This window comes from Coturnix japonica, chromosome 1, assembly GCF_054131305.1.
Source record: "Coturnix japonica strain WE chromosome 1, WE-NBRP24, whole genome shotgun sequence".
In the NCBI taxonomy this organism is placed as follows: domain Eukaryota; kingdom Metazoa; phylum Chordata; class Aves; order Galliformes; family Phasianidae; genus Coturnix; species Coturnix japonica.
In genome coordinates this window covers 129,089,005-129,111,567 of record NC_140663.1, presented here as the reverse complement: position 1 = coordinate 129,111,567, position 22,563 = coordinate 129,089,005, and the positions used below count along the sequence as shown (strand labels likewise).

The window sequence follows — 22,563 nt, the reverse complement described above, 5'->3', positions numbered from 1 at the left end:
ATAAGCCCTCAAGGTGGCAGAAGACAAAAATTGTTCTCTGCTTCACAATGATTATGTATTCTGCCAACTGCAGAAGCACATTGTCTGAGGAAAAATGTTTCATTTGTACAAAACCAGAGACATAGGGATGGAGGCTTTTTTTAAAAGGAACTCCACTCTCAGGTGATACTGCAACTCTTTACCATTTGGAACCCTGACATTAACTCAGCCAAAGGTCTTAAGGGTCTCAACTATGCCTTATTTGAGTGGTTAGCAGAACTAGTAGCCAAAATACTATTTTGAGAATAATCAAAATCTTAATTACATACTTCTGAGACAAGAAAAATTACTTTCTTGAATTAACTGCTGTTTTGGGTATCTGCAAATGATTACACAAACTCCAAGATGGCTCAGTTAAAGGCCATGTTGAGCTAAAATAATATAACATGGGAAACAACCTTTTAGCATATTGTATTAATGTAGTAAATGAGGGCAAAAGGACTTTAGAGACTGAAGGTTAACCTACAAAAATTCACAAAAGAACTCTGGTTCCTAGCTGTGTCTTTGAGCTGCTTGACAACTATTATTATTGCTTTATGACTCTTGTAGGTATCTGAAATGTCATGGTAACTATAATTTTATGGATAAATGTACCCTGAATATCTGCTGCCAGCTCCACTCTGAATCAACTGCAGCCTGGAAGCAGATGAGCATCTCACTGATTTCTGTTACTCATTAATCCTATCTCTTCTCATCTCACTTCTGGACTTCCAGCATCCAGGAGCTGCTGTCAGAATTCAGCTACCCCAGAGAAAACACAGAGAAGCCAGGTCAGGATGCTGTTCCTAATCCCAGCATTTTACTCCACATGTGGAAAACCCATGTACATATCCAGTTAAAACTAGATCCAACAAAAGAACGTGACATTGCAATCACTGTTTAAATAAGTGAATATCGTAGTCCATGTTTTTCTAATGTGATGCCCATGGCAGGAATCCAAGGACCTCCAGATCGCAGGGTGCAAGAAGAGAAGGATCCAAATCAGACATCATGCTAAGTAAAGAACTGTCTAAAGTTAGCACAATCTGAATGCAGATTATATAGAAAGAGAAAGCAGTGACACAAGATGAATTCACCCCTAAATACCACAAAAGCATTTCTATTCAGAATCCAGCCAGTTTCCTTATAAGTAGCCTCATTTATTAGCTGTATGCATTTTGGATACAAACATAGTGGTTCAGGGATAAAGGTGTAGAAGTATCAAGTTACTAAACCCAGTAATTTTTGGATCAGACTCAGTTTTTCTAGGGACAAGATAAAAGCATAGCTCTGTGTGTGTAGAAACAGAACTTAGGCATCCAGTGGGATCCATGGCAGAGACCTCAGAGATTTGGCTCCCCCCAGTAACAGACAGCAGCTAAAAGAGGAACACCAGAATTCCATTTACATATTGTTCTAGCATACTTCATGTAGGCCTTCATACTTCATGCATACTTCATGTAGGGGATTTATGGATGAAAGCTATTCCATTAAAGTTAAGCTATTTGAGTTAATTTTGGCAGCACGTTTATGGTTTGTCTGTAACTGCTCCTGCAAAGGGTAGTCTTGCGGTCATGAAACAAAAGAGCAGGAAGTTATAAATATTCAGTTTTTGAATCCACAAGATTTCAACACATTTATAGCAGTCATTTTCTTGCCTATTCTACTTGTGTTCTTATTAAGTAAGCAGCAGTCTTCCTTAGCTGTAAACATTTTATTTTAATAGCACATACTACCACCTGCTGTAAGAAACTGAAATTGCCTTTGCAATTGTAGAGCTTCTAAGCCTTGATAAAGCAGTCAGCATAATGTTAAGAAAAAAAAAATCATGATTGCTGACATTTTTCTCTGATGCAAACTTCACTACCTATTCATCCAAATATTGTCTAATTTAAAAAGTTTCTTAATTATATGTGATTGACATATCGTATATATTTATATATAATAGTGGGAGCTTGACTGCCTCCAAGGCATATGGAAATTTAGGAAACACTTGTGCTGTAGATATGGAACAGACAGTGTCATAATTCGAAAGTTCTTATGAAGATTAGCCATTTTTTAAATAGAGAAAATTCAATTAAGAAAGGAAATCAAAGCATCACTTTGTGATCTTTTAGAATAACACTATAGCAGAATGGAACACATGCTATATTGATCTTTTAACATGCACCTCCCTGTTCTCTTCCTGCTATGTTGATCTGTTTCCAATTAAGAAGCTGAATTATATGTAAACAACTTTTCTGCCAAATCTTCAGCATGCATAGATCCATGTAAGCGCCATGAAGTCTATGAGCTTGATCACCATACTGCAACCTACCACTACAGCCATTCTCTGCTTTTCTACTATCTACCCATGCTAAAGGCAGGAACAATTTGTTTAATCCGAACAGTGCTATTGTTAATAAAAACAGCAATAAAAGTACCATTCTTTTTTCCATTTTCCTTACTGCTTATGTAGTTTTACAGTGTAGTTTTTCCTTTTCTTTTTTTTTACCCAATAATCTCATCAGTGTTAGTCTCATCCTTTTCTTCCTTTGTCCAGATCTACACCTAAGGCACTCTCTAAACACATTTTTCTTGCCATCTTCAGGCTTCCTTTCAGGTACAGTGTCTCCAAAACTGAACATCATCCTACTGCCTTTCCTCTGTTTTTCTTCTATTCCCCTCCACTTTATTTGTAGTCTCCACATCCTTCACTCAGAACCATTATCTTGCTAGACTTGATTGATTTCCTAACATTTTAACAACTCTCAAAGCTCCTCTTTTCTACCTGCAACAATGTCAAAACATTTTGCCATATGTTCATGTGTTGCATTCCTAAGCTCCATTGCCTGCCTACTTAGAGCTGAGCTTGCTGAACGTGTTTTTTCTAAGCATCACTGTTAACAGTGGTACCAACAGGTATCTTCCCTGAAAAACAATGGAACACATCTGCCTTGTGATATCAATCTGGTGAGCACTGCAGAAAGATGCAGGTGCTGCCTGGGATGGATAGATGGATGGATGGAAGAATGGGTGGGAAGAAGGAAGAAAGGGTGGAATGAAGGCAGGAAGGCAGGAAGGAAGGAAGGAAGGAAGGAAGGAAGGAAGGAAGGAAGGAAGGAAGGAAGGAAGGAAGGAAGGAAGGAAGGAAGGAAGGAAGGAAGGAAGGAAGGAAGGAAGGAAGGAAGGAAGGAAGGAAGGAAGGAGGGAGGAAAGGAGGGAGGAAGGGAGGGAGGGAGGGAGGGAGGGAGGGAGGGAGGGAGGGAGGGAGGGAGGGAGGGAGGAAGGGAGGAGGGAGGGAAGAGAGGGAAGGGAGGGAAGGGAGGAAAGGAGGGAGGGAAAGAAGGAAGGGAAGGAGGGAGGGAAGAGAGGGAGGGAAGGAAGTTAAGCAACCCTCTATTCTGCTTTACTGTTAACCTCTGTCTTACTCTAAAATATCTCTCTGAGAGATGCAATGCCTCCTTAAATATCTAGGCCATTTCCTGTTATCTTGTTGTTGCTTAACAACTATAATGTTTGTTGAGACATGTCTCATTCTGAAGCATTTTTCTTTCCTTTCTGCTTCTTCTTTTAAGCACCATAAATTATGAGGCATCTTTATGTAGGCACCTCATAAATTAAACACTTAAATAATCAGATCTACATGCTATATCTAAGGGCACACATTTGTTATCACCTTGGAAGCAGTACATCTTCTTTTAAAGCAAGTATACATTTTTCGTTGTCAGATAAATGCATTACTGAAGAGAATATCTCTTAGTAGTATTCTATCTGTCCAAATCTTTTTATTTTTCCTTTTAGTTTCTTTTGGTTTAGTCAAAACAGAGCAGAGAAGAGATTACCTACATCTCAGCTTTATTGCTGCTGTTTCTGTTCTGTTGAATTCTGTAGGATGTCTCCAGAAATGTTATCTGACAGGGAAATTGTTTCCTCACTGTTTTGTGCTTTCACCTGCCAGAATCTCTCAACCAAAACCACCAAAAAACTGAGTATGCTCTAGACTAAACAAAACAGTTAGCTTGCAGCTATTGTAAACCAGTACTAAAATGAAAGGCTGCACCAGGATTGAGTTTAATAAGTTAAAATATTGCCTCAAATGTAGATTGTGTTTAAAGATGTCCAGAGAAATCTTTCTATCGTATGTGAAAACTAAATCTTAAATTTAAATCTAAACCTACACATGCTTAAATACAAGCCCTTTAAAAGTAAATTTAAAAATACATAAATCAGTAGAACTGCTTCCACACTTTAAAATTATCTATGTGCTTAAACAGTTGGCAGGATGAGAGCAATGAAAATGCTACAAGCCAAAGCACTGAACTCTTCTGCCTTTTTTTATAACCTATGATCTTTCATCTGCTACAAGGATGACACAGAAATGAAATCATCTGCTCTTGATGCACTAGCAGACAAGGGGTTTTTGCTTGTTTTTATTTGACTTAGCATTAACAGCAAATGAATTTTCAACAATGAAACAGCAATATATCTTCAGGCTCTTTGAAATGCAGGCAAAAAGAAAAGGTCAATTATTACTGGAGATGCAACACATCTTCCTGATGATACCATCAGAATAAAAGACACTTTTCTCAAAAGTCAGCATTTTGATGAAAACCAATGTCCTCCTACTCTGGAAGAAATAATTACACAGATGAATGAAACCATAAAAAAAAAAAAAAAAAAAAGATGATTATCTAAATGTTTTTTGGTGGCTTTTTTTGTTTTGTTTTGTTTTGTTTGGAGAGGTTGAATTTTCCTTTTATTAAAGTACCATTTCTTTAAACATAATTATTTTGTTTTCTGTATGACAGATCAGTTTAATTTTTAAGTTTCAATTTATACAAATATTCTGCTATTCTTTCTACAAATTATTAATAGTTAGATGTGGCTCATCTTCCCTTATAAATGCATATAAATGGAAGCTCTGAATAGCTGTAATTCTCCTCTAAGTATTTACAGAGGCATACAGCAACAAAACTGTACATAATCGTACATAGAAAAAATATCTCTTTTAGTTTATAAGTAGGCATGACCGCTAAATAAAGATATAGATACACCAGAAAGCCCAATGCTCACTAGGGCTTAGACACAAATTCCAGGCTACTCAGACGCATTTCTATCTCAACAGTCTACAGTTGGGACCTCTTCTATAGGAGGACACAAGTTTTATGTGTGCGTGTCTGTATACATGAAGTTAGTATGTATATGGAAAGCTATATCTATATAAAGACATCTGTACAGTGCTAATTTATTAAATTGTCACTGAAAACATAGCTTTGTGATGTTTTGGTATGTAGAAGCTCTAAACTTGAATCCATCTGTGAATGTTTATGCATTCTGCATCCAGCTCTCTCCGAATAAAATCTCTCAAGCAGATAAACTCTGAAACAGTCAGCAACATGAGGCTCCTCTACAGCTTCCAAAGGAAAGATGCAGAATGCCTGCTGTAACCCAGAGCCTTGGGTCTGCTCATCTGGGTTTCCCCTGAAAAGCTGGAAGAAGTGCAGCCTGTCAACCACAGAATATTTGGCACAGGTCACCCACATCCGGTGTAAAAACACTTACTGTAAGTGCAAACACCATCATTTTAAAGAAACTGAATTTTATGGCATGTTAGGCCAAGCCCACACCAGTGGGCAAGCTTTGTAGTGCTAATTGAATAGAGTCCTTGCAGAGAGATGGAGGGACACATTGTGTATTACTATCTGCCTTCATCACCAACGGTACAGAGAGTTGCTCACTCCTATGAAAACTGCTATGTATCAGTAGCAGAAGACAAATTGCTTTTTTAAAAAGTTATAAAGCTTTGGTAGCAATTCAGTGGTACACTCAGGGTTGCAGTGATAACAAGAAGTCCCTAAGTTCTGCCCAAGGTGAGCTTTTAATGGATGAATCCTATTTTGCATCTCAAACAGAATGAAGATAACAACGTGATCATTTGTTGAAGCATTTAGAAAGCACAGATGATCTAAGGAGTAAATCGTTAGATTTCCCACATTAATTGAACCACTACTAATTATAAGTCAAAGCCCGGGTGGAAAAATCTGATGGGGGTTTTTCAAACATCAATTTTCTAATTAAATTATTAATTCCTGTAGTATTCATACCATGGCCTTGTTCACTGATGCAATTGGAAATGCTGACTGAAGACCTAAAAACTGTGGAATCAATAGTCATTCAATGACTACAGACCATAGGTGATCAATTTCAAAAACATAAAGAGTTGCAGCTCAGGAAGTTAAAGTTGCTCCAGTAAATTTTATGCAATTATATGTTAGCTGAATTTTCAATGTACAGATGTATTTCTTAAGTTGATTTATCAGAGGACTTCAAATGTCAACTCAGTATTCATAAGGAACATTTGTTTGAATTAAGAGCTGGCTGCTGCCGGTGATATTGGGTTACAGAACACAAGAACAGCCAGCCAAAAAAACAAACAAATAAAAAAACCAAAGTCATTGCTTGATTTGATTTTTATTCATTTGTAAGTACTTTCATTCTACACTGATTACTTTGGAATTTGTCGGCTCTATGAGTGTTTTTAAAGGTAGATGTTGATGTTTTATGCTGTCTTAAGTGCTAACAATTATCGCTGTTGATGAACATGGATTCATTAATGTCCACATCATTTACAGCACAAGGATGGTTCTTTCTCTCTTGAGTTTCCTCCTGCCGGGACACTTAATTTTTACATAAGCTACTACATTTTTTAGCAATACCAACCATGAAATTTAGTTTAACCTATGAACGAAAAGGAAAAAAAAAAAAAAAAAAAAAAAAAATCCATAATCTGCAAAGGAATACAAATCTTTATTTTTATTATGAATTTCTGAAATTTATGACCTATAGAACCTTTAACTACTCCTTAAACAATACTTGTCATTGTTAGTGCAAATAACATTAGACTGAACCATGGAAGAAACAGATAAAGCTCTCCAGCACAAGCCTATTTAAAACAGACAGTACAACACTGCAACAGTATGACCGTATGCTGCCTCATCTTAATTTTGGATCTTGAAGAACAATTCTTTTTAAATGCTTTTCAGTTACATATTCTTGTGAACATAGCCATGCCAAAGACTTGTGTGGAATGCAAGCCCTAAAGTCCTTAAGGAAGAAACTGCATTGTCTTGAGGAAGATGAAAACTGAATTTGCAACAACATGATAAAATGAGTGGATCTCATATAGAGTTGGATGATGCAGCATACCATCATCCTGCACAATACCCAGTTACTTCTGGGAAGCACTGAAATACCACATAATTGAATCACATGATTTTGATGTGAATTTATTTCACTGACCAAATAAACCTTCAAGAGCAAGAATGGCAATTATTCAATTTATTTTTATTATTATTATTTTAATTTATGATATTATTATACTAATTTATGATATGAAAAGGGACAACCTGTGGAATGATTTTCAGTCTACCAGTGTGTTTCCCTCATGTTTGATTCTTTCTGTTCTTCTTGTTGACTTCCAAGTAGAAATTACTTCATAAGAAGAGTACTCTGCTTTTTTTTTCCACAAGTCTCAGATTCACTGAAAATTCATATAAAGCAGGTAACAGCATTGCATTTTCAGTACTCTTCTTACTAAATAAAGATGACAAATGGCACCAGGTTACAGAAGACCATGACACAGATGGAGACTGATATATTCTCAGAAACTGCATAAACATAGTAAGTAAATTGAAGATATTTGCAAGAGGGGCACACACTGAACAGAGTTCTGCATTGAAATATTGCAACACACTGTTCTCTAAGCAACAGAACCAACTGGGAGAGTTTTAAAAGTTTTGTAACTTTCTGATTAGATAATTTGATGCCTAATGAAGTACAAAATTTTCCTGTTACTGCATTCATTGTTCTTTTTTCATGTGAGCAAAACATAGCAGACAGAAGCAGGATAGGCGCTATTATCGGTAAAGGAATGTGTTTTCATCTTGCTGTTCCTTGGGTTGACTAACTTAATGAGAGGATGAGCAGATGAGTGGGGGATTCATTACAGCATCTGGAATGTTATTATCGTTTCTTCTTTCCAAGATGGGTTTACACAGACCTTCCCTCGTACAGGCCATTAATGTCTTCAATCTCTTCTTAGTCACTTGCAGAGCCTAGGTGAAGGAATATCTTTGGTAAATTTGGGTAGAATTGGCTGTTTGATTTAGAAGCTGTTAGATACAAGTAGACACAAACACAAGCATTCACACTTCAATTGCTCAGTACTCATTTTTTTTAGGAAACTTCATGAAAGTGTTAGGAGAGGCAGAGGGAACAAGTAAATATTCTCTCTGTGAAAAGACCTGATTTTATAAGTTGCATCTCTCTTCAGTTTGCCTATGACCCTCACTTTCTGATTAACATAAAATTTTCCTAGGAAAAGAATAAAGAACAAGAGCCTGGGAAGCTGCTATCACTATACACAGCAGTAACGCCATGTGGATTTTCTCTGAGTATATTAAATGTGGTTGCCTTTCAAGTTTTGTTAAGAAATATTTAGATATGAAAATAGCCCTCTTTTTTAATCTCCCTCTTACAGCTTTTCCTCCCTCCTTGTAGGAACTCTGCTACATGCATTTCAAGCATCCATGACTTAGTGCTGGTAGGGAGATTTGGCTCAGACTTCTGAGGAAATTACTAAATTATGAGAAAGAGCTGTGAGGAAGTTTGCAGAATGGAGTTGCATGAGATAAGAAAGGTAAAATTGTAGACGAAGGTAGGACTGTTGAAAGTGGAACTGCTGGTAGATGAAGCACTCAAGAGGAAAAAAAACAAGGTGGAAAAGAAGCAAGTCATGAAGGATGAAAAGGGATATAGATTTTAATGCAGGAAGAGATAAGATCCAGGGAGCAGCAGACACCAGCCTTTAAGACTTAACCTGGCTTGGAATTTTCTCAACCTTACTGGCTCCCCCTAGCTAGCAAAGACTGTGGGTTTCATATGGGAAGGGGAAAGACTGAGTACACAGACGTTTAGCCTCATTTTTTTTATTTTTTTTTAATTACAAACCTCACTATCTCTTATATGTGCCAACCAGGTATATTCTCTAAGCTGTATATATGATGCTGACACTGTCTCTCTGTAAATGGCTACAGGTGTCCAAAGTAACACATCCATTTGGTATCAGGTAGCAGCTATGCTGAGTTTCTGTCATTGCCACATAACACAAATTAGTCCAAAAAATTGGTTGTAGAACTTTAATGAAGAGAGAAGTTTGAGGTGTATATCAGTGTTGCCTAATGAAAAGTGTACACACAAAATGATTTGTACTATACATTTCATCTTCCAGCCCTTGAAATCTGACTGTGTGTGTTTCCCTCTCAGACCAGTCAGAAGACTATGTGTGTTTCCCTCTTAAATCAGCCAGAAGCAGTACAGTCACTGATGGGTAAACTGTTGTCCCAAACTGCAGCTGACTCTAAGAAAACTTACACGTCTTCAACCAGCAGAAAAGCTGTGATGTGTGAACTCTCCCTTCTCTACCTGGGAAGTTCTCTGGAAATAAAGTCTTCTCAGTATCAAGAGGAAAAACATCAAGATGGAAAGATATCCTCCCTAGATCCTGTGGACCAGTGGCTGGGGCATCTACCTGTTGTGCCAACTCCATTTCTACCACGATTTTTCCTTTCGTACAAAGACTGTCTGATGTAAAGTGAATGAACAGATTTGACAGCAGATACTGAAACTTACAATGGCAAGTGCTACATCCATTAGTCCAGAATATAATGCTATTTTAAAAGCAAAATGTGGACCCCTGGGCTTCACCAGGGGAAGGTCATATCTAACCAATCTGGTGGCCTTCTACGATGGAGTGACGGCATTGGTGGACAAAGGGAAGGCGACCGATATCATTTACCTGGACCTGATCTAGGCCTTTGACATGGCCCCCTCATCATCATTATCTCCTATTTGGAGGGATGTGGATTTGACTGGTGGACCACCCAATGGATAAGGAATTGGTTGAAAGACTGCAGACAGAGGATGGTGATTAATGGTCCATGTCCAAGTGGAGGCTGGTAACGAGCGGTGTTTCCCAGGGGTCTGTCTTGGGACTGGTGCTCTTCAACATCTTTATCAATGACATCGATGATGGAATTGAGTGCACCGTCAGCAAGTTTGCTGATGACACCAAGCTGAGTGGTGCAGTTGACATAGTTGAAGAAAGGGATGCCATTCAGAGGGACCTCAACAGACTTGAAAGGTGGGCCCAGGTGAACCTAACAAGGTTCAACACAGCAAAGGGCAAGGTTTTGCACTTAGGCCAGAGGAATCCCAAGCATATACACAGACTGGAAGGAGCAGTCCTTGAGACTAGCCCTACAGAGAAGGACCTGGGGGTCTTGGTGAATGAAAAAGTGTGCTCTTGCATCTCTAAAAGCAAACGGTATCCTAGGCTCCATCAGAACAGGGGTTGCCAACAGGGACAGGGAGGTGATTACCTCTCTCTACTCTGCCCTCTTGAGGCCCCATCTGCAGTATTGTGCCCAGGTCTGGAGCCCACAGTACAAGAAAGACAGGGAGCTGTTGGAGAGAGTCCAGAGGAGGGCCACAATGATCAGTGGGCTGGAGCACCTCCCCTGAAAAGGCAGGCTGAGGGAGCTGGGCTTGCTCAGCCTGGAGAAAAGAAGGCTGTAGGGTGACCTAATTGCAGTCTTATAGTACCTAAAGGGATCCTACAAATAGTCAACTCTTTAAAAGGGTAGATAATAGCAGGAGAAGGGGAAAAGGTTTTAAGCTGAAGGAGGGAAGATTTAGGTTTGATGTTGGGGGGAAGTTCTTTACTATGAGAGTGGTGAGGTACTGGAACAGGCTGCCCAGAGAGGTTGAAGATGCCCCATCCTTGGAAGTGTTCAAGGCCAGGTTGGATGGGGTCCTGGGCAGCCTGGTCTAGTATTAAACGTGGAGTTTGGTGGCCCTGCCTGTGGCAGGGGTGTTGGAGATTCATGATTCTTGATGTCTCTTCCAGTCCAGGCCATTCTGTGATTCTGAGACCTTGACCAGTACTTTTCAAAGGATAGTTTATGTGTATCCAACTTTAGGAAGAATCCAGACTCAGTGCCAGTCCTGTCTTAGATATCTAAATTTGAATGGGAAAAGAAAAAAAGAAAAAAGAAAAAAGAAGACATTAAGCAAAATAATTCCTTCCTTCCTTCCTTCCTTCCTTCCTTCCTTCCTTCCTTCCTTCCTTCCTTCCTTCCTTCCTTCCTTCCTTCCTTCCTTCCTTCCTTCCTTCCTTCCTTCCTTCCTTCCTTCCTTCCTTCCTTCCTTCCTTCCTTCCTTCCTTCCTTCCTTCCTTCCTTCCTTCCTTCCTTCCTTCCTTCCTTCCTTCCTTCCTTCCTTCCTCCCTCCCTCCCTCCCTCCCTCCCTCCCTCCCTCCCTCCCTCCCTTTCTTTCCTTCTTTCTTTCTCTCTTTCTTTCTCTCTTTCTTTCTTTCTTTCTTTCTTTCTTTCTTTCTTTCTTTCTTTCTTTCTTTCTTTCTTTCTTTCTTTCTTTCTTTCTTTCTTTCTTTCTTTCTTTCTTTCTTTCTTTCTTTCTTTCTTTCTTTCTTTCTTTCTTTCTTTCTTTCTTTCTTTCTTTCTTTCTTTCTTTCTTTCTTTCTTTCTTTCTTTCTTTCTTTCTTTCTTTCTTTCTCTCTTTCTTTCTTTCTTCCACTTAGTAGGGCAGAAGAAAGCTGTCAAAAGCCAAATAAATCTTTAAGTCTAATTTATTTTTTTTTCACTCAGTTCTTTGGGTTTCCAGAAAGACATCCCTTTCGGTACGACAGTTCATTTTCAGAGGATCTTCCCAGGCAGTAGGAAGCTTTGGGTTCAGTATAATATGACACCAGAATGCTTGATCACCATTTGGAGTTAAATACAAAAAATATGGAAGGGTCAGCATTGAAGGTAGGAGTCTATATTGGCAGAAATCATTTCTTCCTTGACATGTTCTTGAAACTGCTTATGTACATTCATGGATCATTATACACTGAAATTATTTCACACAGTTTTCAGCCCATGTTGCCAAATGCCTGTGACTCAAGTCCTTTTCTGTATTTAAGAAATTTCCAAGTTCTTCTGCCAAGTATATGGTAATTAAAACAGCCTGTATCTCTCTTCTGGAAGTATTTGAAACCAAACCTTCCACGGGATCTGCAAAGCGAAACCCCACCTAAAAGGAATGAAACAAACAAACCACTAACTGACTAACAATGCCAAAACCACTTCTGCTGGATACTAATGAGCCAAGTTATCTGTACTGGCCAGCTGCCTAACTATTTGGTTCCTGCCTGATTTTCACAGCTTGGGCTGATCTGGAGGGAACCATTATTGTATAAATGCAGCTGAATAATTTAAATCTCTACATTTATTCTTGCTAGCTTTTAAAATAATTGTAAAAGATAATTTGCGATTTTCTGACTGCCAAAACTTTTGCAAGATTAGAAATTAAGATTAAAATTTTCTACAGGAATTCTGGAACTTAGTCAGAGGGCAGACTACTGTGGGTGAAGGCTGTGGATAAGTTGAGCAAATCCCTGCCACTGACCTTGCCACTCTCCCTCTGCTGGATATTCACATTGGGTTGTTTGGTTCCCTCAACACAGCGCTTTCATCTCTCTTCAGTCTGCATTATGTATGAAGCTATAGCCTTTTTTTTCTCATCCTCTCGATTATTCATTCTGTTTCAGTGCTGCCTATGATGACAAGACCAATAGTGAATGTTCGTGAGATTTCCCACGAGCTTAAATTGCCACAGCAGAACTCTGCTCACACTCATGGTCCATGAAACACAGTGAATGTGGCACTGAGGGGTGTAGTTAGTTGGCATGGTGGGGATAGGTTGGTGGCTGGACTAGGTGAGCTTAGTGATCTTTTTCAACCTTACTGATTCTATGATTCTATGATTTAGATGGTACCAGCAAGTCTGGTTTGGGGTAGGAACAAAGTTAAATGTGGAAGTCTGTACTAAGAAATTTTAGCACATGTTCTTGTCATCTTGCCTCTTCATCCATCTCTAAACATACTCCTCAGTGTTTTCAGAGGCTAAAGAAGAAACAGGTAAGGGCAGAAGAGTGCTACCAGAGGCACCACATAAATCTCTAAATATTGCATCTAGACAGAAATGAGCATACAGATAGTATGCACATTTACCTTTACTCTAGCAGGCTTTGGAAATTTTATTTTGGGAAATAAGAGATTTGAATTTACTCTTCCTGCCCTGCAATCCTTGGAGCTCACTTGTACTAGAGAGACAAGCAAGCAGAAGCAGCAATCCAGTGCAGGGCCAGAGCAGAGCCGTGCTGCAGCTCTGGGCAGACTCCATTGGATCCAGTACCTGACACGAACACAGAATTGTTTAAGCCAGACCAGAATTCACAAAAAATGACCCACCACAAAGCATGTACATTCATGCATGTCAAAGCAAACACTGTGTAATTATAAATGTACTTTACACTAAAAGGAAATGCATTATAAAACAAAATATAAGCATGATTTTGGAAAGTTTGAATTGACCACTTTTGCCAAAAATACAAGTTAAGAAGGCAGATTATCCAAAACATACACAATAGAATCTTTCTCCAATATGATTATATTTTTGAGTACCAGGTCTCTTTCTAGTACAAAGATGTCACTTCATTTCCCTCAATTACTAAAAAAATAAAATATTTAAACCTCCAATCATTTGTTACCTATACTGCACCTCAGATGCCATCTACTGTCTGCCAGAAAACCACAAGCTCTGTGCAGCGTTGGTTATAGACTACTTCAAGCAGAAGAACTTAAAGGTATCCATATAGAAAAAATGCTTACAGACTTACTGTATAAGTGAGAGAAAAGAAAACTGAAGTAGAATTATGTTTTTGTCTCTCCTATGTCTTCAATTTATGACATTTGTTAATGCATATGATCTCACTTTTCTGCTCTGATTGCTCGTGTACCACTGTGCCACACTGTTTTACAAAGCACTTGCTGGGCTTCACTTACAGCTAGATGGAATTAACAAAACTGTTTATTTGTATTCTGTTCAGGCAATCCTGTTCAGAGGTTTCTCTGTGAGAGCTGTCATATTCATATTTTCTTTTGCCTTAGATAATCTTTAGCTTGTTGGCAGTAATCACCATTTAAATCTTTCTTATTACCTCAGTAGCACTCAAGGATTTTAAGTAAAAAAATAATAATTCCATTATGGATTTAACTACATCTATTCTAATAATAAATGAGACTGTTTTTATAAAGAACTGTAACACAGAAGTACTCAAACTGGCTTTCAGCTGGGTTAATAAAATCATTCTGCTGGCAGCACACAGGTCTGGTATTTAAAATCTGTAATAAGCCAGTCAGAAGAGGCTAAGGCTGGAGAAAAGCTGTGGGAGAACAAGCAAGAAAAAAGCAACCACAAAACAGAAAATGAGACATGTCTGTTACTGTCTCTTCCTTGCATACACATAGCTAAACATACACACAGGGCATCTAGCCACCTGCATTTGACCATAACATTACATAACTTGGCTTTTCAGAGGTTAACCAGAAGCTCTTTAATTGCAGGTGTGAGATGTGGAAGCTGAAAAGACAAGTTTCAAAAACACCTTGCACCTTCATGCTGCTGCAGGAGTGTCTGATGTAGCAAAGCATGGTTTAAAGTTGCCCTATGCAAGGACTTGGAAGAAGCCTGCTCTTCCCTATATCCCACTACCCTACAGGGATTGGCACTGTGGACTTGAGCACTGATCATGATTTTGAAGTCTACCAGCACAAGAGTGAAGCTTTTACTTAAGCAACTCTGGATCAATGCTGGGCAAGCCGTTAAGTTACTGAGCTTGTTTTCACCTTTAAAACTGATACAGCTATGAAAGCTCTTCTGTTCTCTCACATACAAACATGTATGCTGGAGTACTATGCCCAGTTTTGGGGCCCCCAGCACGAGAAGGGGGCAGAGCTAATGGAGCGGGTCCAGAGGAAGGCCATGAAGATGATAAGAGGGCTGGAGAACCTCTCCTATGAAGGACTAATGAGGGAGCTGGGTTCACTCAGCCTGGAGAAGAGTGGGCTCTGAAGAGACCTCACTGCAGCCTTCCAGTACTTGAGGCAGTCTCGTGAAAAGGAAAGAACACATGAGAGCTCATAGCACATGCTCTCATCTTGCATGTAACAACCATTTTTCTTCTTGAGATTAAAGTCCAGAAGACTATTTTACTTTGTTTACAATACGACACAGGAGAAAATTGAACTCCAGTTTTGTAATCTTGCATATTTCCTCTATCTGCAGTGATGATCTTCGAGGTCTTTTCCAACCTGGGTAATTCTATGATTCTATGATTAACAGAACAATGAATTTAAATATATTTTATCACCAATATTTCAACCTGTGTGTTGAAATATTATTGTCATATCAATTTCCAAATAAATTCACATGCTTGGGCATTCTACGACTTTTTGCACTCTTTGTAAGAAAAAAATAAATGCTAATGCTTGCAGTTCAAAGTTGAAATCATCCCTTATGTTCTTTCAAAATAATCTTCTTCAAAAATTACAAAGAAAGGAAACATTACAAGAAAGGAAACAAGCAAGTTACATCGCTTGAAAAAGTTGCAATTAACTGCGAAGTATATTTTATCTAAGAGAAAAAAATTTGAAGACACCTCTTAATTTCCATACTTCTGGAAAGTAACATGGAGAAACATCTGAACTCCACGTGCCAACTCTCTCTTTACTATTTTGTTGATACTATAATTCAAACTTACTGACTGTACCCCTGTTTGTATCCACTCACTGCAAAAAGCAGTACAGTAAAACTTTATAGGCCCTTCCACTGCAATGTGGTACAACAGCTGTTACCAGCTGCAGATGTTTTCTGCTCCGTTTAACTGACTGTTACTAGGAATTTCTCAAGCCATCTTCAAGTGAACTTTTTTTTTTTCCTCCTTCCCAGGAAATTTTGTAACCTATAACTTCAAGCCCCTCTTTTGAAAGACATCAAAATTCTGAAATTACCAATGGATTGAAATGATTAAATGAATAAATAAATCTATATCTAAAAATAGAGATTTTCAAAACCTGTCACCAGATCATTTAACCAGGGTGCCATCAGAGGAGTTATACACCTTATCTATATCATTTGCCATAGCTGACAGAACTATGATTTTGTTTGATTGCTTTTCACTTGGATGAATGGATCTTCCTTCCACTTCTCCAGGGTTTTAAGCAGACTCAAAACTAGCAGATGTACTACTTCTGGAAAGAGCAAGTGAAAACTGATCAACAGGCATCATGTAGGTTTGTTGTTGTTGCTGCTGCTTTCCAACCTGTAAAGTTCTGGTACATTAGAAATTCTATTCACATGGTTGAAACCATTTCCTCTGGAAGTTATCATTGTTGGTGCATGCCAAGTGTCACTTAGCTACACAGGTGAAATCTGTGAATCAGCCCTGTTCTTCAGAAGTAAAGAAAATATGAATTGATTAACTGAGGACAACTTTCATTAACTGTTTGAATAATAAGGTTTTTTTTAATCATTTTTTTATGCAACACTATTTACAGATTCCAACCCAATTAATCATTTAATTAGCTAGTGATCACACCATATCAGTATGCATAAAGAAAAGCATATATGAAAAGTTTCTTGTGTTGACGAACTACAAATTCCTGCCTTTCTCCAGTAATTTATCATTCTAAGAGCAGGAGAAAAATGAAGGAATTTGGTTCTGATACTCACTAAATTAAGAGTTGTATAAATAGACCCAAAGCTATTGTAACAGCACAGCTCAGTGGCAGTACAAAGAGAGGTGAGCTTTCTTTCATCCATGTAATTAAGCTTCTCCGGTATTACTACTTGCAATATTTTAAATGTGAAATTTATATATATATCACAATCTTTTCTAATATTCTAATATCTAATAACTATTGAAGGCTTTCTTATTCGGCCTTTGGTACGCAGACTTTCTGGAAAGCAATCCTTCCCCTCCCATAAAGAGAAACATTCTCACTTATATTTTTAGGTTTAAACTTATTCATAGACTTAACAAGGCAGCTATATTCCAAATATTAATGGAATTAGAACAATTCAGTTAGTTATCCTAGGAATAAATAACTGTTGTCAAGATCATATCATTATCATATTCCAATGTTTTCTGGATGTCAGTTACTTAAGGCTGTGGCTTCTTACTTCCTCCTTTAATAGTAGGAGAGCTCCAGCAGGTTCTGAATGTAGCTCTCTTCTCCCTTCTCTTTCACTGACAGCATTTTTGAAGAGGCAGTGAATAGGAACAATACCAGACTTTTGTCTACTTCCCTGAAAGTGTAAGATCTACAGTTCTCTCTTCTCAGCTCTGTTATTTCTCCACTTCTTCACAACAATCATCAACTTAAAATAAGCTTCACATTACAGCGTAAACTGAAAGATTTTGTTTTCAAGACATGTTATTTAAGAAAGAAAAAAACAAAATCAATTTTACACAAGATATAAATAAGCAAAAAAAAAAAAATAATTCACCTACAAAATCCCTATTTTCAAAGATGTAACTGTAGTTAAGGAAATAGGAGCGTTTATTGCAGTAAAGTACAACAGGATGATATTTTGTAATCAGAGGTCTTCAGGAAGTTCAAACAGCAAGCAAATGTTTTAGCATTTTGATTCCAGCTTTTCCTCTCTTGAACACTGTCTTTGATGAATGATGACTAGCTAGTAATATGGCTAGTTTTACATGTTTGTTGTTGTTTGTTTGTTTTAATGTACCAAGCAGAATACACAGGAGACAGGTTTTCTGGTATACAAACACCTTAACTGGTCTATTTCATACCACTACCTACAGATCTTGTCTTATATTCATTCCTCCTTAGACATCACGCCAGAAATCCTCTGCATACCTCCTTAATTAATTTGACTTCTTAGGAAAAGCTTTAGTGCCTGGAACAAACACTCCTACAGTTCTTGAATCATTTCCAGCCTTCAACTGTTTCTCAGAATTTTCTTAAAACTAAGCAGATCCACAACATTCTTCACACTTTCTCGACTTCTTACAGTAGCCTCTATTCTACCATGAGAAATGATTCTGTTGTGCCCTCCCCCAGCCTATATTCTAGATGTATACACCTCACCCACAGAACAATACAGTCCAGCCACCAAAGTGTCCACAGAAGAAAGATCCCTAAAGACCAATGAAAGATTCCTTTATTACACAGATATATGAAATACAGAATTTCTTGTTAAACATTTAAAGTAAACTTGCAAAACGGCAACTGAAAGAAAAAAAAAAAAAAAAAAAGGCAACTAAATTCTTTGACCTTATCCAGTATGCTATTGTGCTACATAAAAATATGCATGCATAACAACTAATTTACGAAGTGATTTCTAGCCCTAATTAGAACTGAGGCAAAAACACAAAATGAGACATGAACTAACCCAGCATACTGAGCCCACAGGATATTTTTTAATCTATTTTTGTGAAAAAGAAACCTGCTATTGATATGCTGTGGGAGTCAGCAGAAAGATCACGAAGCTTGCTGAGAAGTTATTAGATTTAGAATCCCCAGCCTTGCACAGCTTTGGAAGAAAAGGTAAAACACTACCAGTACTTTGTATTTTCCAAAGAGTTACTTCTCCCTTATAAAATAAATAAATAAATAAGCAGGCAGACTTTAAACATATTTTATTATAAAAATATACATTCAAGTAAATATTTTGGAATTCATTGCACATCACTTAAAAAGCACGTGAAACGTTTTTGAAAGATAAAGTGTAAAAGCTTGGTTATGTCATTGTTGACAGTTTAACTTGAACTGTAATGGAAAAAGACATCATTACAGTTAAGTAATTAATGTGTAGTTTAGATATATAGGTAAGTATTAATTTATTAGCACCTTAATATGAAGTTGGAGTTCTATTTCACAGTGCTTATTTATAGAAAGATTGGATCAATGCATTATTCTAAAACCAAAGTGCTGCTGAGGTTGCACAGAATTTAATATTAAAACTAATGCAAATAAAGTAAAACAGGACAAAGAAAGCTCATAAATTACTCAGTTAAGCACCATACCATGTATATATATCATATTCTTTTTTAAAAAAAATATTTATCTCATCATCAACTGACAAATAAATAGTAAAATTTCCATGAGACAGTTAATTATTGTCTCCCTTTTGAACAAGAGAGGCAAGCATTACTAATAGCTAGGAATTCTAAAAGACTACATCTCTTCTGAGACCTGTTGTTGAAGTAAAAGGTTTACACTGCTTATTTTGTGGCTTTTTCTCCCTTGCCAGCATAGCTTTGCATTCTCTTGCTTCCACAACAGTACAGCTACAAGCCTTCCTTCAGATCCAGATATAGTGTTATTCTTCAGCCACAGGTCTGTTTAAACAGACATAAAAATGCACAGAAAATTTAAGACAAGCTCATCATATCCAGTTCAGTTGTGACCACAAGATTTCTTTTAATCTAAGGTTAAAAACCACTTTAAATTAAGAACTGATTTTCATTCTTTAGGACCCCTTCCTTAACTGACTCTGTTACCCACAGCTCCGACACGATTTTAAATTTTTTCCCAAACATTCTCCTGATAGCTTTCATCTCTTTTACCCGGGAATGATCTTCTCCTATAAGAACATGGGACACACCTTCCTCAAGAAGAGGAACTACTTTTGCACCGTAAAAACGGAGCTCCAAAGCTCTAATTGATAGTCTTGTGCCATGGATTTTGGTACTGGGCTTGTTAATTATAGCATAATAGTCCACATAAATAGTGTTTCCTCTGAACATACACTGTTGACAGCTGCTCCATGAATACCGCTCTTCTAACTCAGCAATCAAGTCCAAAGGCATCTTCTTATTATCCTTCACTCTTGAGAACACTTCCTTGAGTTGTGCAACATCTGTATCTGCTGTGTAGCTGTCTCCATAGCAATCGTACTCACGAGCAAAATGTTCTCTTGTGTCAGGAGACATGTGAATCATAAAGGCTGGCTGCCAAGGTACCAGCATTTTGGACTGAAAACACTGAAGAAGCCACTCTGCTTTCACCACATCATATTTGTTGGAAGCAATGATGTTTTTAACTCTGACATTCTCAGCTCCTACAATGACACAGTAAGTGTCAGGTCCAGGGTTCTGTACCACACTGCCACCACATTCAGCTATTCTGCTTTCCAGTTCAGACTTGGAGTACCTTCCCATTCCTGTCATAACACAAAATTCTACATCCTCAAACACATTGGAAACTTTGTTGACATTAGAAAGATCAGGAGCTTTAAACTGCTCAGCTATTCCAATTACCTTCTTCACCTTTGGTACAGTTTTCCTTTTCTTCTCTTGTGGCTCATCATATTCATCAATATATAGGTGCTTGGATGCCAGCTTCCCTTCTGCTCTGGTTCTAAGATGTTCTAGCATGTCCAAAGTCATGCATTCATACCATTCTTTGTCCTCTCTTATTTTTTCAATTCGGGGGAATCTCAAAGTACAGTCAGTTTTGTACATATCACTGTTAACAATCTCAGCTGCCTTGACCTGAACTATGACAGAGTTGCAAGGCTCAATGTACATTTCAGGTTTCTCAGTGCCACACAAAATGTTACAAGGAGGGTCCTTCCTATTGTAAGGCTTCCAGTGTTTAGCCAGTTTCAAACCCAGATCATATAATTCCTTCATAGTGTAGCCAGAGCCAACACGACAAATAGAGTGGAAAACAGTAGGTTTTTCATTTGGAGCTGGAGTTTCTGCAATAGCACACAGAAAGTGAGACATCATTCCACCACGTGAGCCTTTTCCCCAGTATCCACCAACAATAAGAAGATCTAGCTCATCCATCAGCCCATTGACATACTCTGGCTTGATTTTTAACCAGCCTTCCCCACGTTTGTCAGGCTTGTAGGTGGACATGGGATCTTTTACCATAATCCCTTCCTCTCTGTTATCTATTGCTTCATTTAAAGCATCAATTACTTCTTTTCTTGTCCTGGCACTTTTTTTATGTACAACATGTATCCTGCCTGTTACTGGGGTAAATACATTATTTAAGATCTTGTATCTTTTGCTCAGGGATTCATGACCCAACTTCTGATCATTTATCATTAACACATCAAACACACAGAAGCAGGTCTGCAGATCAGAGTCCTCCACCATTCTTTTGATGTCAAATTTGTTTCCTTTTTGCATAAAGGTTTGTGTTTCAGGATTGTAAGCCATCATTTCACCATCAAGAATGCAATTTTGTATATCGCTTTTAAATACACTATGAATAAATGGTGTTAATGAGCCATCAAGTGGAGAAGCACCAAACTGCTGAGTATAGTCAAACCCATTTCTGGAAAAATACTTATACACATCACCATCTTTGTGCATCTGCATACGTTCGCCATCCAGTTTAGTTTCTATGTAGAATACCTGGTTATTCATCTGCTTCTCAATTTGCTGGACATCGGCAATAGCAGCGAGCATTGGCTTAAAGGCAGAAAATAACATGATAGAAACATCACTAAGCGAGACAGAGGGGTCATGCAGCTGCCTACAAACTTTTTCCAAGTCCGTTGTAACATTGTGTAGTTCAGCAGCATCAGGATGAAAAATTGAAAATATTGTTTGTTGGCTAACACCAAGTTTTAGATCCTTTATAATCATCCGGATGAGCCACTTTTGCTCAAGTGCTGTGCTTTGGGTAATTAACTGAAGAAGGCTTTTCTTTACCAGTCCCTTGTTCTTAGCAGCATTGTTGTTTGCAATAGCATCCAGCAGTTCATTGACCTGCTCTACAGTCAACCTGCCTCGCTTAGGGCTTCGGGGTTTTAACACAAAGTATGCGATCATAGCAAAGTCTCCAGCATCTCCACGTGAACCAGTGGGTGTTCTGTAATTTAAAAGTTTCAGAGCATCCTTTCCATCTTTTGGTAAATTAAGCAGCTCGATGTACAGCTTTGCAAGCATGGTTTCCTTAATTCCATACGCCATCCTTTCCCTTTCCAGCTGCGGAAGAATAAGCCGCATAGCAGGATAGAAAGAATCGGTGACATCTTTCTCTTTTTGATGGAGAGCACTGTGGAATTTCCTCCAGGAATCCAAGAAATCCTTGAAGTACTTTGTTTTCTCTGGCCGGGATTTACACATCTGTATTCGCTCCAGGGTGGAACACAGGTCTGCAAAAGGCACGTGCGAGGCCACTGTTCTTTTAGGAGAAGGTTGAGATGTGGGTACAGAAGCCATCCGGGTTGTTTTTTTTTCACTAAAGCAGAAAAACACACACGTTTGTAAAGGAAGGAGATGCCAGCATTACTCTGTCTCAATCGAAAATAAAATGAATACAGATGTACCCCTCAGTACATGCCCCCCGTACCGGCCTCCCCTCTCAAGAGCAGAGATGGAGGAGTAGAGAACTGGAAGCGTCGCCAGCCCCAAAGAGACTCACACAATATCAGCGAAGCACAAAAACAAGCCCAAGACCGCTCAGCTTACCTTTAAACCCTTCCCCCCTCTGCTATTCCGGAAGGGGCGGAGCGGGGCGGCAGCATCACGGGCCGCACCAGCACCGGGCACAGCGCTGCGCCCTGTGAAAGAAAGGAGGAAGCGGAAGGAGAAGCGGCGGCACGGTATGACCC

General features: G+C 38.4%; 1 protein-coding gene and 1 pseudogene across 2 annotated transcripts; one reads left to right on the top strand and one right to left on the bottom strand.

The window, feature by feature from the left end:
- LOC146762728 (uncharacterized) overlaps positions 1–11,063 on the top strand; it is a 129,533-nt pseudogene extending 118,470 nt beyond the window's left edge.
- A 7,547-nt stretch (positions 11,064–18,610) lies between these two features.
- On the bottom strand, positions 18,611–22,558 carry LIG4 (DNA ligase 4). Of its 2 annotated transcripts, none has more exons than XM_015851448.3 (2): positions 22,421–22,558; positions 18,611–22,190 (listed from the first exon to the last, which is right to left on the bottom strand). In XM_015851448.3, exon 2 carries the CDS (start codon positions 22,169–22,171, stop codon positions 19,433–19,435), a length of 2,739 nt encoding a protein of 912 aa, XP_015706934.2. In that variant the 5' UTR covers positions 22,172–22,190; positions 22,421–22,558; the 3' UTR covers positions 18,611–19,432. The 2 variants fall into 2 exon arrangements, with proteins under 2 accessions (XP_015706934.2, XP_015706936.2); XM_015851450.3 differs by lacking the exon at positions 22,421–22,558 and adding an exon at positions 22,374–22,393.
- Between the last annotated feature and the right edge of the window lie 5 nt (positions 22,559–22,563).